General features: G+C 38.6%; 1 protein-coding gene across 11 annotated transcripts in view; it reads left to right on the top strand.

The window, feature by feature from the left end:
- The window catches only part of BPTF (bromodomain PHD finger transcription factor), a 115,721-nt gene that overhangs the window by 34,296 nt on the left and 63,928 nt on the right, over positions 1 to 17,497 (top strand). For 9 of the 11 annotated variants that reach the window (XM_072991017.2, XM_078384582.1, XM_078384580.1 and 6 more), the window contains exons 4-12: positions 6,186 to 6,395; positions 6,663 to 6,848; positions 9,674 to 9,847; positions 9,959 to 10,134; positions 10,859 to 11,214; positions 11,866 to 11,997; positions 13,300 to 13,429; positions 15,425 to 15,560; positions 17,137 to 17,388. In XM_072991017.2, coding sequence (XP_072847118.2) covers positions 6,186 to 6,395; positions 6,663 to 6,848; positions 9,674 to 9,847; positions 9,959 to 10,134; positions 10,859 to 11,214; positions 11,866 to 11,997; positions 13,300 to 13,429; positions 15,425 to 15,560; positions 17,137 to 17,388 — 1,752 coding nt within the window. The remainder of the gene's footprint in view (positions 1 to 6,185; positions 6,396 to 6,662; positions 6,849 to 9,673; positions 9,848 to 9,958; positions 10,135 to 10,858; positions 11,215 to 11,865; positions 11,998 to 13,299; positions 13,430 to 15,424; positions 15,561 to 17,136; positions 17,389 to 17,497) is intronic. The other 2 variants (XM_020782301.3, XM_072991010.2) reach the window with 1 other exon arrangement.

Genomic DNA, 17,497 nt, shown 5'->3' with positions numbered 1-17,497 from the left:
AAAAACAGCGTCGCAAAGCAATTTCGCCGTAAAACGGAGCGATCGCTATGCACCACTGTATCTTTAGCACTTGTCTTAAGTGCTATATTCATCTATTGAATGGCCAGTTTGCCTTATCTGAATTCTGAAATGAAATTCCATAATTAACAAACAATACTAAAATATTAACAGAGAAGCAGAATGACATTGTTGACATTCTAGAACTCCTTGCTAAAACTATATGACTCAGAACAGCATGTACAGTGGGGTCTTGACTTAAGAACGGCTCGAGTTAAGAACATTTTGACTTAAGAACCGCTCTCATAGGAAAATATTGACTTGACTTACATACTTAGATTTGAGTTAAGAACTGAAAAAAAACCACGTGGGAGGCAGGGAAAGTGCAAAATTGGAACTTTCAGTTAACTGTTGGCTGGTGAAAAGGGTGCCTGTCTGCTTCCTCACTCCTCCTAGCGTTTAGAGAGTGGATTGGGAGACAGTCTTCGGACTGCCTGGTACTGTACTGCCTGGACTGTATTTTCCCTGCCTTCCCTGAACCTTTCTTGACGTAAGAAAAAAAGAAACAAAATATCCCCCTCTAGTGGTCGAAGGCGGAATAGCAGCTTCCCATTAGTTTCTATGGATGGAAAAGAGCAGATACGGATCAAATGGTTTTCAATGTATTCCTATGGGAAATGCAGATTTGACCTGAGAACTTTTTGACTTGAGAACCGCCTTCCAATACGGATTAAGTTCTCAAGTCAAGACCCCACTGTAAATGTGTGTATGTAAGCACAAACAAGTCTTTTTAATGCAGCCCTTTCCTTCTTTATGGTTAGCTATTTTATTTATTTTAAGTATTGAGACATTTTCAGTCTCAGAGTTGTTTGAGAAGTACTTTGTGATAAGTACTGCTATCTCTTGCTACTGATGATGATGGCTTGCTATTTCCCTCAAAGCTATATTGGAATTATATTTTCAGCTCCAACTTCTATTTCAGGAGTGATTTAAAGCTAGTCTGAAATAAAAATCTCCTTCACTTTCCAAATGGATAATTTGTTTTAGTATTCTTCTTGCGGAACAGACATGTTTGTGTCATTTCTATCCTGATTAGCAGCCAATATATTTAGCCTTATTATGTCTCTGATGCTATATTGAAAAAATGCAGTTAGTAAGAATAATCGTCCTCCAGATTGCAAACCACATTTTATTGCAGCCACACCCAGCACCATAGACTCAATATCAGTTTCTTGCTTGTTAGCAGTTGTGTATGTAACATGTTCTGTTTTACACATCTCTCAGACTACTCAATGTGGATTGCTTTTGCTTTCACTCTTCATCAAGAGTGTCTGAACTGCAAGGTAATTTTGTTGTCTTTCCAAATATAGCATCATATAGGCACTGTTTGCTTCCTTAGTGATAAGCACAGCATTTCATGAGCCACACAAATTCAAGTTTAATGACCATCCATATTCATTTTTCAGTCTCTTTATTAAGATACAAACAAAAAATACAGGAAATGTTTACAGAAAATTAAAAAAAACCAGCATTCAGCATTCATGAATCCATCAATATTGACAGTATCACTAACCCCACTGGCAGAAACGCAGCCCCAAGCCACGACTGACCCTCCACCATGTTTCACTGAAGGCCTCAATCACTCAGTCTTCCATTTCTCACCAACTCTTCTTCTCACATATCATTGATGATTGGACCCAAAAATTTCAAACTTGGATTCATCACGCTATAATACTCTTTTCCACTGATCTTTATTCCATTCGTTGTGAGCTTAGCATATCATAGCTTTTGCAGCCTGTTCCCCTTCCAAAAAAGTGTTTCTTGGCTGCTGCCCTTCCACAAAGACCATTCCTGATTAAGCTGCTTCGGACTGTAGAAGGGTCAACTTGGGATCCCAGTGAAGCTGCCAGATGCTGAGCCAAGTCCTTGCTGGACTTCCTCTGGTCTCTCAAAGAAGATAATCTGAAAAACCTCATCTGATTTTGAAAGTTTTCTTGGCCTTCCAATTTGTTTTGCTTTTTTGTCTTTGACCTCTTCTGATTCTTCAGATTTCTTTATAACAGCTTGAAAACCACATCTTGAGTATTGAGTTTGTTTCTTGCTTTCCTTTAAGAGTGGCCTTGCTGATGCAAAAATATGATTTTATGTCTGTTGTATTCTGTGATCTTTGGCATTTTGAATGGACTTGTGTGATTGAAAGTTGGTCTTATTAGCGAGCTTCTAATGACAGTAATTAAGGTTCCATTCCATTTAGGTTTATGAGGATGAAGTACTTGCTATTGCTCAAGCGTAAGGGAATGTCACATTAAATATTTGCCACTTTAGCCTATAGAAGTTGTTTTTTCTGATTTTTCCCCTGCTTTTAAGTATTGCATACAAATTTCCTATATTTTCTGGTTGTACTGTAATAAAGAGACAGAGAAATAATTATATATGGTCATTATACCATTGTTAAAACAACAAATCTAATAGTGATCTAAGACTTTTGCACAATACTGTATATATTTAAACCATTGTATACCAACACTATTTCCTTTAGTAGTGGTAATATAGAGGAACTCTGGGAGAGCCAACAGTATGATGTGGCAAAAAAGAGCAAATTCTGTTTCAGGAAGCATTAGCATATGTATAGTCTCAAAATCCCATGAGGCACTAGTTACCCTCTGTTCACACTGGTTAGGCCTCATCTAGACTACTGTGTCCAGTTCTGGACACTACACTTTAAGAAGGATGCAGACAAACTGGAGAAAGTTCAGATGAGGGCAACAAGGTGATCAGGGGACTTGGAGCTAAGCCCTATGAGGAAAGACTGGAAGAACTGGGAATTTTGTAGCCTTGAGAAAAGAAGACTAAAGAGTGATATGATAACACTCTTCAGATACTTGAAAGGTAGTTCTACAGAAGAGGAGCAGGATCTGTTTTTTATTATCCCAGATTGCAAGAAACATAATAATGGCTTTTAAGCTACAGGAAGCTAGTTTTAGACTGAATATCAGGAAAAACGTCTTAGCTGTTAGACTAGTATGACAATGGAACCAGTTACATCAGGAGGTGGCATACAAGAGAAAATTGGACAACCGTCTGTCAGAAATGCTTTGATTTGGATTCCTGCATAGAGCAGGGGGTTAGACTTGATTACCTTATAGGCCCCTTCCAACTCAATTATTCTATTATTCTAGTTTTATATCAGAAAATGTGCCCTGTGTCAGATTGCCAGATACTGCAGACCTTTTAAGGAACTGTGGTGAGGTATCAGAGAATATATGTTCTTGCTTTTTTATTACAGGTTTGATAGTAATTTCAGATATTCTGTCATTCAGACACACTTTGAAAAAGTTTAATATTCTTAGAAGCTTCTTGTAGGCCACAGGGTTCTTCCTGACCTCTGTTGGCTCAGCTTCTTTTATTTCTAGATAACTTGCTGTAATGTGCCTTTAAAAGGAGGTGACTGGTGTGATGCTGACTATTGTCATTGATTTCCTTAAAACAATTCCGTGGCTTCAAGTTGATTGTGACTTAGTACTCAGAAATGGTCTACTGTTCCTTTCTTTTGGGGTCACTTTAGGGCTGTGCCACTTGCCCCAGGCTACACAGGCTGTTTCTTCTACTAGGAGGCACAGTGGCAGATTAAACTCTCAACCTCTGGCTCCGCAGCCAGATACCTAACTCACTGACCTCTCTGACCAGCTTGGATTTACTTGGTTTGTCATAATACCTTGTAACGATTACAGCTTTCATCACGAATGAAATAAAGAAGGATTCATTGTAAGTGGGTCAGAGTGCATAAGACCAGCTGCCCCATGTTTCTAATGATCAGCCCTTTTGGTTCTGCTGTGTTCTGCAAGATCCCACAGCCCAGTTGTTAGTTAATGTGTGTTTCTTTGGGAAGAGCCAGATGTGGCTGTATCTAGTCCTGAAACCTCAGAAAGTGCAAAGGCTAAAGATGTAAGCTGGGGGAAGGAGAGGGGAAGAATCTCTTGCTATGACCACGCCTCCCCTTGGGAGAGAGGCATACTTGGTGTGTTTTGCAAGGACATAGATACAGTATCTTCTCCAGTCTGTGTTTGTTTCCAGCCAGACTGTTTATTTGGTGGCACTAGGACCTACATCTAGACCTGGAACCTTACGTATATTGCAGTGAATAAACAAATTGATACTAAGACTAGGTGAAATTGCTTGTCACACCCATCTTAGGTGAAATCTTAGTTGAATTTTTAATCATCTCACAGCTCAGCCTTATTTCCAGACTGAGCCTGGTGGGAGATAGACTGATATTGAGGAAATATCAGCTTGTAGAATTTTGTTATCCTAATCACTACTTGCCACGAGCATTTGAAGATATGCTTTTTTTCTCATTTTTGGGGGGTCTCTTGCATCACTGAGGTCTTTTGAGAATGTGCTCCTTGAGAAGTCCACCAGGAGCTGGGCGTTCCGTATGCTGTTGTTGTTTAGTTGTTTTGTCGTGTCAGAATCTTCGTGACCCGATGGACCAGAGCATGTCAGGCCCTCCTGTCTTCCACTTTCTCCCGGAGATGGGTCAAATTCATGTTGGTCACTTCAATGACCCTGACATCTCATCCTCTGTCGTCCCCTTCTCCTCTTGCCTTCACACTTTCCCAACATCAGGGTCTTTTCCAGCGAGTCTTCTCTTATTGGAGCCTCAACTTCAGGATCTGTCCTTCCAGTGAGCACTTAGGGTTGATTTCCTGCAAAATGATAGATTTGTTCTCTTTGCAGAGCCTCCTCCAGCACCACAATTCAAAAGCATCAATTCTTCGCCGGTCAGCCTTCTTTATGGTCCAGCTCTCACTTCAGTACATCGCTACTGGAAAAACCATAGCTTTGACTATGCAGACCTTTGTCGGGAAGGTGATGTCTCTGCTTTTTAAGATGCTGTCTAGGTTTGTCATCGATATCCTCCCAAGAAACATACGTCTTTTAATTTCTTGGCTGCTGTCCCCATCTGCAGTAATAATGGAGCCCAAGAAAGTAAAATCCGTCACTGCCTCCATATCTTCCCCTATTTGCCAGGAGGTGATGGGGCCAGTGGCCATGATCTTGGGTTTTTTTTTAATGTTGAGCTTCAGACCATTTTTTCCACTTTCCTCTTTCACCCTGATTACGAGGTTCTTTAATTCTTCCTCACTTTCTGCCATCAGAGTGGTATCATCTGCATATCGGAGGTTGTTGATATTTCTTCTGGCAATCTTATTTCTGGCTTGGGATTCCTCCAATCCAGCTTTTCACACGATGTATTCTGCATATAAGTTAAATAAGCAGGGAGACAATATACAGCCTTGTCGTAGTCCTTTCCCAATTTTGAAACAATCAGTTGTTCCTTATCCAGTTCCAACTGTTGCTTCCTGTCCCACATATAGGTTTCTCAGGAGGTAGATAAGGTGGTCAGGCACTCCCATTTCTTTAAGAACTTGCCATAGTTTGCTGTGGTCCACACAGTCAAAGGCTTTTGCGTAGTCAGGGCATTCATTCTGTGGGATGGTGCTGAAAATGAATTTAGGATGCAAGCACACTTCTCTGTTTTTGCTGTTTTTAAATGAATATTCCCTTACTAATAAATGCTAGTGTGTTTTTATGGTAATTTTTATATTTTGCTCATGTTAATCCATTGTGCACTGTTCTAGTATCTTCATTATAAAATAGTATAGATAAATATGCCACCCAGAGTAGGCCTTTGGTCTAGATGGGTGGGGTATGTATGTATGTATGTATGTATGTATGTATGTATGTATGTATGTATGTATGTATGTATGTATGTATGTATGTATGTATGTATGTATGTATGTATGTATGTATGTATGTATGTATAACTAACTATAACTAACTAACTAACTAACTAACTAACTAACTAACTAACTAACTAACTAGGTAATTACACATGCTATCTGGCATTATTCTGAGGTAATCTATATTGCTTGACCTCTGTACAAAAATCATCTTTTTATTCTATCAGATTAGATTCTATGGTGCCATTGTGTAATGTCTGACCCCTGACATGGAGAAGTAAAGCAGAAATACATTTGCATTCAGGATAGCACAAATCTGAATTTGGCTAGTGTACTTTCTGTCAGTGAATCTGTTGATGGTACCTTGGGAACAAGCACCCTGCTAAATCTACCCAACTTTGAGAAAGTTCAACTTGGTCTCTCTTGTCTGTTTTTTTGCTGTAGAAGAAATTCTGGAAGCAGCCAGAGTCAGAAGGGGTGAAACGTTGGAGGATAAAAGCTCAGTGGATGATGAGACGGAAAAAGAAAAAGCTAATGTTGAGAATAAAGATAGTGCAGAGACTGATATTAGCAAAGAGGAAGTTTCAGACCAACAGTCAGATATAAACAAAGAAATGCCACAGCAGGAAATTTCTGAAAAAGAAAGCAAAGAAGGTAAAGATGACACTTGCTTGAATCAATGTATTTGTTAGAGTAGTCACTTAAATACTTCAAAAAATTGTTAGCATTTATTATTGGGTATTAATTATTAATTAATTATTGTTAGGTATTAATTATGATTAATCATCACTCTCTAGTGATACTACGTATTTGATTTCGTAGAAGTTGTTTTTATGGACTTAATTTCTCTATGGATAACATTATATGTCCTTTAAAGCTGGCTTTAAAAATATCTATGACGCTTTGTTGTGCGTTTGAAAGCAGATCTAACAGATGGAGATAAAGGGACCTCGGTGACATCGCCTGGTGGGGGCAACATCACGAGTTCTTCTGGGGGAGAGGCTAATACTTCTGAAGGGAAGAACACAATGGAAAGTGACTCGGAAGTCCTTGTTGATAATGGGGGAGACAAGAGTCTGGCATCAGAGCCTCTTAAAGATGTCTCAGGTACAGATACCACTATAGTAATGTCTCTGTAAATTAGAGGGTAATAATGGTTCTGTAAATGGACATCAGGTAATACTTTTTACAATGTACTGTATATTATTACTGCTGATTGTTTGCAGTGCCATCCCTCACTCTGTGATGGGGATGTCTTTGATTGAGCTATTTGTATTCTACATCTAACACAAATATTGTGTTGTTTCTTTGTCCTTCAAATGTTTACAGTTGGTTTATATTCAGTATAGATGTTCATGGTATGTGTTATTATATTTGTTTATCATAAACTCTTGCATTGGTAAGAGTCTCTTGTGGTAAAAAAATGTCCTTTGAATCATATTGGCCATGACCAATATGGTGCTGGCTATACATGGTTTAGTATAGCCGGCACAAGCCTGATCTATGGCCCTTATCCCTTCCCAAGTTTTTCTTTTTGATTTTTGTTGAACACTATTTGTGGTTCCATGTGGGACAGTCAACATTCCTTGTAATTCTCATCCTCGCTGCACGGGAGCCTTGCCTGTCTGTGGATGAGGAACAGGGTTTCATCGGAAAAGTAGAAGTAAGGCATCGATACCAGCTGCCACTGTGCGGTGCCATGGAGCTCTGTGTGCACACCATACACCTTAGAGGGAACATTGGGGGCAGTAAATGTTGCTTACCAGTAATCTAATAAAAATGGCAGCTTCTGAAGTTGACTTGTTGGACTGAATCAGGTAATGTTAATTGCAATTCTCTATTCAGATAATACTGCATATTGTGTTAAATTAAAACTGGTAATGATGGTCAGAATCCAGCATTATACTGCCTCTAGATTCTGATGCTTCTGGTCATTGCTATAGCTCTTGCCGGTGCCAGCAATTTTCTATAGAGGGCTTCCCAGTAATTATTAGCAGTTTTTTTGGGGGGGTGTCACAAGGTGGGGGCTGTGGAGGGAGAGGGTAGTTTCTTTCTGTTTCCGCCAGAGAAGCAGTGGAATCCAGCAGGTCTACACAGTTGAACTTTTGCCTAAAGCTTCAGAACTCTTCCTGGCTGCGTGAAGGAAGGAGAGGTAAATGTTAGAATGGACAAGCCAGGGTGTTTTGAGATGGTTTGACCAGTTGTTTAAAGGTGGTAGACATTTTTGGTTACTGTGTTTTTCATTGTTCTGATTTAATCAGGGTGTCTTAAATTCAACATTTCATAGGGGCTTGAAAATCACCTTCCTGTCACCCATTTCTGCTTCCTTTTGGTTTGTGTGTAAATTTCAGTTTCTCATACTGTATCAGAATGGAATTTCCTTGTAGTGTGAAATTTGATAAGCTAATTTGGCACTGCATGAGCTCTTTAGACCAGATGGTCCTGCTGCTCAGCAGTTAAAGTACCTGTGCTGCTGTGGCTACGATTGCAGGCTCTTATATATAAGAGTTTGGTCTTATTTTTATGCTCTTTAACAATGCCTTTATTTGGAAAACATGAATGCTTCCTTTATCAGAACACAGCTACACTTTGATCAACACTTTTCAGGAGTAGCTAAACAAAGGGGACAAAAGGGAACCTTAAAACACTGGCTATATAAGATGTACCTATAAAAAACAATTGGCTCTAGAGAGATGTCTGCAGATGTAAGTGGGCAAAAGCAGAAAACTTTCCCAGAAGCCAGGCACCCTTCTAAAGTTGGTGGAGCAGGAGTGGTGATAAAAATTACTGAAAATTAACTGGTGGGAGCTTCATTTCATTTGGCTCTCCATGGTATTGTCCACTTGATTTAGTAGGGTTGATGTCCTTTAAAAGAGGATTTTCAGAGCACTGCTGGGAGGAGGAGTGGTTAGGGAAATCATCTGCCATTCACCTCTTAAATCGCTGGATTTAACCTGATGTGTGCAGTAAGATTGTACAAAACTGCAGCACTTTTGCAGACTGCGCTGTTTACTTCTATCATGTATAGAGATCAGTAAGATAAGTGGGTCCTTATAATGCTATTCTGTATGGCTGCATTATCTGTGTGAATATCACAGCCACAGGAGGAGGCTAATTATATGGACTTTTCCAACCCAACCTCTTGAGCATGACTTGAACAAGCAGTTTTGTCACCATTCATTTGGAATCTTGTTGTGAATTGTATAGTGTCATTTTCCATTCTGTCTGTTGGTTTGGTATTCCTCAACTCCAGGTTACTTCTAATAAGTTGAATAGAAGTATTTAACCAGCACAGACTGCACTGTTTACTTCTCTCCATAATAATTAGTAGTTGATATTTTCCTCCCTGACTTTATACTTACATGTGATTCCATAAGTGTGTTGGTTAATCTTTTCTATATGTCCCTGCCTACATATTTTCATCACAAAGCAAATTATATACATCTATAGAAGCAAATACACCTTTGTGAAAAGTCCTCTTCTAACCCCTTCCCTGTGTACTACAGTCAGTGTACCATGAGTTCTTAATCTTAGCGAGAATACACAAACTTAGACCTTCTCATTACAGTGCAGGTTGAGGGAGGAAATCAGCATTTCAATTTGTGGAAAGCATGCTTTAGTTCTTACTCAATTCCTGAAGTGCACAAATGACATCTTTAACTGTTAGAACTAAAAGTTCTGTTAGAATTAAAAGCCAGAGGCTTTCTCCTACAGAAACTCTGAATACGTAGGTTTTTGTCTGTTCATAAAATGAAAGGTATGTTATGCCATTTGTTAATTACTTCGATTTTTAAAAAATTATCAATTTCTGTTTTTCCTGAATGTACTTTTTATTGTTATTGACACTTCCACTCCTTCTGACATTGGGATTGTCATCTTTTTGAAGTATTTTTGAGTTAGTACTAAGTACCTAAAATAATTATCTTTTGCAGGTGAAACAGCAAAGACAGGTTCCAACCAGAGCCTTGATATATCTGCTGAAGCACTCCTGTCTGATCCAGAGAACAGCAGTAGCAATGAAACAAATTCTGTTAAGAATGAGGTTGAGAAGACATTTGATGAAGTGGAGAATATTGATGTGGGATCACAGAGTTCAGAAGAGCTAGGTAAATGTAAAACAGTTGCTGCTGATTCCTAGTCTTCATTTTTAAAATGTATGTCTATATTTTCTGAAATGTCTTGTAATTATTTGGCTTTCTGTGTTTAAATATTAACAGGGGATAAATCTAATGGTGAAAGAAGTGACTCTCCAAACACAGGAAGAATTACTCCAGGCTCCACACGAATGGTCACCAGGTTACGAAATCCAGATAGCAAACTCAGCCAGTTGAAAAGTCAGCAGGTTGCTGCAGCAGCACATGAAGCAAATAAGCTATTTAAAGAAGGCAAAGAGGTTTGTGATAATTTTGAAACTTATTATTTACAGAGTCCTCTTTGAAGAATGTTGGCAAAACATGGGCAACTGGTTCAGGTGTACCAAAGACAATAAAACTGTATGGTACCCTGAAGTGAAAGATTTATGATAACGTTGCTGAAATCCTGTTTCTTACCATAGTAAGTTGCAGATAGTTTCGTTGCAACTTAATATACTAAGCAACAGGATTTCTACCAATATACAGTGGTGCCTCGCAAGACAAACACCTTGTGGCACGAAAAACCTACTAGCTGAATGGGTCTGGCTAGGGTTTTGGTGCCGCGCAAGATGAATGTTCCTATGGCCCTGCCTCACAAGACGAAGCAGGGCCCACTTTGCGATGGGAGCGGGGGTGGGGAGGCAGCCCCCGCCCAACGCCGCTTTCAGAGGTCCCCTGCCAGTCTTCCCAGCACCATTGGAGCCCGGACCCAGCAGGGAAGTGGCAGCCATTTTGTACTCTTCTTCCCTCCTGGCCTCCCCGCCTCACAGCTGATTGGCGCTGGGTCTTAGAAGCTTCCCCACGCTTGCCCAGCACAAAAAAAGAGCTGGAAATAAAAAATTGTGCATTCCCCTGCTCCCTATAGTTATTAAGGATAACAAAGTTTCAGCTCTTGAAAAAAAACTGAATTCTAAGTCTCAACAGATACATAGTTTTAAAATGGGTGTCTGTTTAATTTTTGTTTTTGTTTTTACTTGAATTAAGGTGCTTGTGGTCAATTCCCAAGGGGAAATCTCCCGACTGAACACCAAGAAAGAAATAGTGATGAAAGGAAACATCAACAATTATTTTAAGCTGGGTCAAGAAGGGAAGTATCGTGTATACCACAATCAGTATGCCACCAATTCTTTTGCATTAAACAAACATCAGCACCGGGAAGACCATGACAAGAGGCGGCACCTCTCTCATAAGTTTTGTCTGAGCCCTGCTGGAGAGTTCAAATGGAATGGCTCTGTCCATGGATCAAAGGTGCTAACAATATCTACCCTGAGGCTAACAATTATTCAGCTGGAGAACAACATCCCGTCTTCATTCCTTCACCCCAACTGGGCTTCACATAGGTGAATTCCTTTGTGTTTTCAATCAGTATTTGATTAATTTTATAGTACTGTCAGCATTTATGATGCTTTGGGTGGATTCCTGCCCTAAAGAGTTCATAATGGAAAATTCTGAGTGGGAGGCAGAGGAATTGGAGGCAGTGTGGTATATTAAGTCTGTTAGGGTAGAACTTTGGAGCTTTGGATTCAAACCCACAGGGCCATGTAACTCTCCAGTGGTCATGGGCCAGTCACACTTTCTTAATTTAATCTGAGAAGCCTTAATATACGTAAACTATTTCATAGAGTTATTGTGATGAGAATGTGGGGAGGAGGAAAACCCTATATACTACCTTGTGCTTTTTAGAGAGCAGATATAACAAATAAGTAAATAAACAAATGAAGCAAGATATAGTTGTTAGTTTTGTATTTTTTCACTATACTTGCAGCCTGAGTTACACATGCATATAGAAACAAAGATATTGTAGCAAAGAGTACTTGAAAGAAGTGAGGTAGCATTTGATTTTAAATTTTATTATGTTACTGACATGGTTGCTTTAGTGATATTAAGATAGTTTTAATCATTGTTGATTCAATATGATTTGCAGTCAACAGAGACAGACAGCTGACTACATGTAGCAAGCTTAAAGTGTTTCATTCGTTCCTTGGCTATAGGTCTAACTGGATCAAAGCTGTTCAGATGTGTAGCAAACCTAGAGAATTTGCACTGGCTTTGGCTATATTGGAATGTGCAATTAAACCAGTTGTGATGTTGCCAGTCTGGAGAGAGTCTTTGGGACATACAAGGTAAGATGTCTATGTGTGTGAAACATGTCTATGTTTCTTATTGTATAAGAAACAGTTTAATTTTGTGCAGATATTGAGTGTGTGAAAATGATTGTTATGGGAACTGAGGCAGGTACACTGAAATCTGACTATCCCTTACTGCCCTCCCCATTGCAATGCATTCATGAAGGTCAGACCTCTGTTGAATTCATTTCAATAGTGCTGAAGTACTCTGAAAGCTTATACAGTGGTGCCTCTCTTAACCATGTTAATTGGTTCCAAAAAAAAACCACATCGCTATGGGAAAACATCGCTAAGCGAAACACGTTTTCCCATAGAGATGCATTGAAAACTGGTTAATCCGTTCCAATGGGAACGGATTGCCATCCTTAAGCGAAAATCCCCATAGGAAACATCACTAAGCAAAACAATGTATCCTCCATTGGAATGCATTGAAGCCTATTCAGTGCATTTCAATGGTTTTGCGATGTCCGTTTTTGCAATTTTAAGTGTGTCTTAAAAGGTTCAAAAATGGTTTTAAATGCTTGGGATCGTTAGTGCTCCTTCTAAAATGTGTGCAAACTTAATTTGGCTTTGTTCTGACTCTTCGTTAATTTTTGGTGAATTTTTCCCCCCATTGAAATGCATTGAACCTGATTTTGACAGCTGTCAAAATCAGATTCAATGCTTTCCAATGGAGGAGAAAAAAATGGATAAAAGGAAAAATCCATCAAAAATAAAAGTTGAGCATGGTTCTTTCAAAGACAGAATAAAAAACACCCGTGAGCCACACAAAAAGGACCAAAAAGAAACAGAAAATTCCGAGACCACAAAGAAAAATTGCACCAAGCAGGAAAATGAGCTGAATGAAGAAAAAAAGGATGTCAAAATCGGGTTCAGTGCATTTCAATGGGGGGGGGGGGAAATTCACCAAAAATTAATGAAGAGTCAGAACAAAGCCAAATTAAGTTTGCACACATTTTAGAAGGTGCACTAACGATTCCAAGCATTTAAATCCGTTTTTGAACCTTTTAAGACACAGTTAAAATTGCAAAAACGGAACATCACTAAGCGAAACGGGACCTAAAACTGTCGTCACTGAGCGAAGCAAGGTCCCGAACATCGCTATGCAAATTTTCCCCATAGGGAACATCGTTAAACGGAGCGCAAAATCGCTCCAGAAACCTCATCGCTAAGCGAATACATCGTTAAACGAGGCAATCGCTAAGCGAGGCACCACTGTAGTACAATGTTATACATTTTGTGTATCTGAAGAATACTGAACCGAAGTAATATGCATCATAGTATGTGTTTTGTAATTAGGTTACGCAGAATGACAGCTATTGAAAGAGAAGATAAGGAGAAGATCAAAAAGAAAGAAAGAAAGCAAGAGGAAGAGGAAACAATGCAGCAAGCAACATGGGTGAAATACACATTTCCTATAAAACACCAGGTACTGCTTCTTCATAGAAATCTTTAAAAAAAGGAAAAAGGAAAATCTGTTTGGTGCTGCTCTTTAATTAAACTTAAAATAATATTTCTTTTTAACACATAGAGGATATTGTATACGTATCAATATCTATAACAATGATAATTATGTGTTGTCAAGTCAGTTTTGACTTAACAGTAACCCTTCCCAGGGTTTTCTAAGTATAGATCATTCAGAAGTGGTTGACATTTCCTTCTTCCAGGACTGTGTGGCTTGTCCAGGAACACACAGCTTGGCTTTTCTCCTACAGGACACAATAGGGAATCCTGACCTCTGGCTTCACAACCAGGTGTTACGGAAAAGTCATGCTTATCCAGTTTCTTAATTTTCCCTTGACCACATCCAACTTCATTTAATACATTTAATACAGCATGTTGTGGAAATTTATCTCGAAGTTATTTGTCAAGTAGGAAAAAACAGTTCCGTTTTTATGCAGATTGTTTTAATCCATTTCCATTGACTTGAAATTCCAAAATATACACTAACTTGTATATAGTGGAGCATTTCTCTAAAGGACAGAGTTGGATGAAGGAATGGTAATCAACTTGGAAATAAAATGTAGCCATCCAAAAATAATCAATGAGTGTACTTATTTCCCAGTGTTTCAGTTCATCAGTTGTTCTTATACACAAGCACTTGTGTCCAGTAACAGTAGTAGGGATATAGCCAGAGTCTGATTATATTTTACCACTGTAACAGTTTTCAGTGATGGAGAAAAAAGCCTGCTGTTCAGTCTTTGTAATGAAGAAAAGGCAATACCTGTGGCTCACTTTCAAGAGGTGATGGGGCCAGTGGCCATGATCTTAGTTTTTTTGATGTTGAGCTTCAGACCATTTTTTCCGCTCTCCTCTTTCACCCTGATTACGAGGTTCTTTAATTCTTCCTCACTTTCTGCCATCAGAGTGGTATGATCTGCATATCTGAGGTTGTTAATATTTCTTCCGGCAATCCTATTTCCCGTTTGGGATTCATCCAGTCCAGCCTTTCGCATAATGTATTCTGCATATAAGTTAAATAAGCAGGGAGACAATATACAGCCTTGTCGTATTCCTTTCCCAATTTTGAACCAGTCATTTGTTCCATATCCAGTTCTAACTGTTGCTTCCTGTCCCACGTATAGGTTTCTCAGCAGATAGCTAAGGTGGTCAGGCACTCCCATTTCTTTAAGGACTTGCAATAGTTTGCTGTGGTCCACACAGTCAAAGGCTTTTGCACAGTTGATGAAGCAGAAGTAGATGTTTTTTTGAACTCTCTGGCTTTCTCCATAATCCAATGCATGTTAGCAATTCGGTCTCTAGTTCTTCTGCCCCTTCGAAATCCAGCTTGTACGTCTGGGAGTTGTAGTGAAAAATAAAATCAGAAAATCCCATGCCTACACACTACGCAAAGCTCATTGCAGGAAAAATAGATTATAGTTGTAAATGATAAACTGTTGAAAAGTTGATAAGGGGTGTGTGTGTTTAAGTTGGGAGAAGTACTCATGTTTAAAAGACTGTGGGAATTTTAGAAATTAGCTAGGTAGAATACATGTCGTTTGCCTTGGCTTTGCCTTCTTTTTCCATTCTGCTGTGTAGAATCATGTGTGTTATGGGTGCATTGGTGATTTTGGCAGGAATGGGTTGTTCCATTGGCAGCCACATCTCTTCTTTATGCATGATTATTGCTAGTTTGGGTTAGAACATGCCTACTAACAAGTGTCTGTAGCATTTGTTTAAATATCATTGATTTTGAATTGATGTGTTGATTTTATTTACCATTTTAAACGTAATACATAATTCTTTTTTAATATTTGTGTACTTGTATATGTTTAGCTTTTAAATATTGTCCTTTTTATGATGTAAGCTGCTTTGGGTTCTTTTCATGAGAAAGGTGGGGTAAAATGTTAACTAATAAATTAATAAATTGAGGATAGTACAGTAAATTGTATTGCAATTAAATGTATTTGAAAATGCTTAACAGGTTTGGAAACAAAAAGGGGAAGAATACAGAGTAACAGGATATGGTGGATGGATATGGATTAGCAAAACTCATGTTCATAGATTTGTGCCCAGGTTACCGGGAAATACTAACGTCAGTTACAGAAAATTGCTACCTGGTGAGTGTTTTAAATCCTTGTTTTGAAGTAGAATCACTTATGTGTTCAGTTAGCTGTATCAAATACAACATTTTCCTCTATAGAAGTTGTTTTCAGTCTATAGCCTTGCTACTTTCCTCACTTTCTGTGTAAATCAGGAAAACCACTGTATTAGACAGATAGCTATGATAATAATTCAAATACATAAAAGAACTTTTCTCTGAAAATTGCTAATGTTAAATTTATGTACATGTGTTTAATTTATCTTTGCATATTAACTTATGCAGCCAGAAATAGTGGGAAGTAGTTTTCATAACTGATTTCTGGAGTAATTGAATAATTTATTCTCTATTTTAATTTAGTAAATAAAAAATAAGTTTGTCTCTGTCAACCGAATCCTATTGATCTTCCAATAAGGTTTGCGTAACTTGCCATGCTTGATGGTGGTTAATTGATGGGGTGCCAGGGCATGTCTTGATTGCATGCCTGGTTGTGCACCTGATTGCACAACTGAGTTGTGTTCTGTCACCTGACCACTTAGCTGCAGTTAGCAATGGCAAGTTATGCAAACCTTACACAAACATAAATCATAATCTGGCCCATTGTTATTTTCATTATTGTGGTTGCTATTATTGTTATTATTTGCAGTGTATACTTTTATATTCTATTTTTGCTTGAATGAGCTCAAAGTGTGTCGTGTGTGGAACTCTTCCCCACAACACTGTAAGGTAAATTAAGCTGAGAAAGATTGACTGATCCAGGGTCATCCAGTGAGTGAACCAGCTGAGTAGCACCTTGAACCTGGATTGCCCATGTCCAGTACCTTAATGACAATACTGCAGTGGCTCTTCGTTAATCTGTTAAATTGGTGTCCAGCAACATTCCTGAAAACAAAGGGGATTGGAAAGTCTACTGTATGGGGTTATGTGACCCACCTGCTGGTGGAAATGACACTGACCATGCAGTGGTAGGAGAAATGGTCAAAATTAATGCCTTTTTTCCTTAGTGAGAATCTGCAGTGAATTGGAGTAGTTTCAGTGAAACATGAGATTTTCCTTCTTGGAACATCATGTCTAGATCTAATCCAGTATGCTGAATGTTTTCCTCTGACTTGAAGGTGGCTAGAATTCTAGTGGTTAGTTATGCAGACACAAGTGCAGTGGCATAAATTATAGTGGTGAATTGCTGCTAATTAATGACTTTTCTGCTTGTATCACACATTTGCTCCAATTCAAGCAGATGGCAAGTGGTGAGGGATCCAAGCATCAATTTTCATAAATTCACTGTTGCATGTTACGTTTATGCTGTTATAATTAACCAATTGGATTCTTCCCACTGGCTCATTTTGCTTTATTTCTTTTTCTTCTTCTTCAAATGGGGATAGAGAAGAACGTGCTAGTATGTGTTTTGAATTTTGCTTTTACTAGTTATATTTCAAACTTCTAGGGTAAGACTTTAGCAGACATGGTTAAAAAACAGTGTTAAGGAATTAAAAAATCCAGTAACTCTGAATACTTTTGATATATGTGCCACCCTGAGGATATTACACTGACAGGTGGATAGAAATTCTATAAATAATTACATTATTTCTTATCAGCAAAGAATACTACTGCCACCACAGAAAAACAGCACGAACTGGATAAAAGGAAAAATCCATCAAAAATAAAAGTTGAGCATGGTTCTTTCAAAGACAGAATAAAAAACACCCGTGAGCCACACAAAAAGGACCAAAAAGAAACAGAAAATTCCGAGACCACAAAGAAAAATTGCACCAAGCAGGAAAATGAGCTGAATGAAGAAAAAACGGATGTCAATAAGAGTTTGGAAAAATCAGATCATGCAGAAGAAGGTAATAGGCATTTTCTCCATTTTTACATGTAGTTACTTTATCTGTCAATTCTGTGTAGTACAAAAGGTTTATATGTAAAGTGGAATGCCTAAAATCAGTCCAGGAGAGG

Source organism: Pogona vitticeps, chromosome 2 (assembly GCF_051106095.1).
Source record: "Pogona vitticeps strain Pit_001003342236 chromosome 2, PviZW2.1, whole genome shotgun sequence".
Lineage (NCBI taxonomy): Eukaryota > Metazoa > Chordata > Lepidosauria > Squamata > Agamidae > Pogona > Pogona vitticeps.
This window is presented reverse-complemented; position numbering and strand designations above follow the sequence as displayed.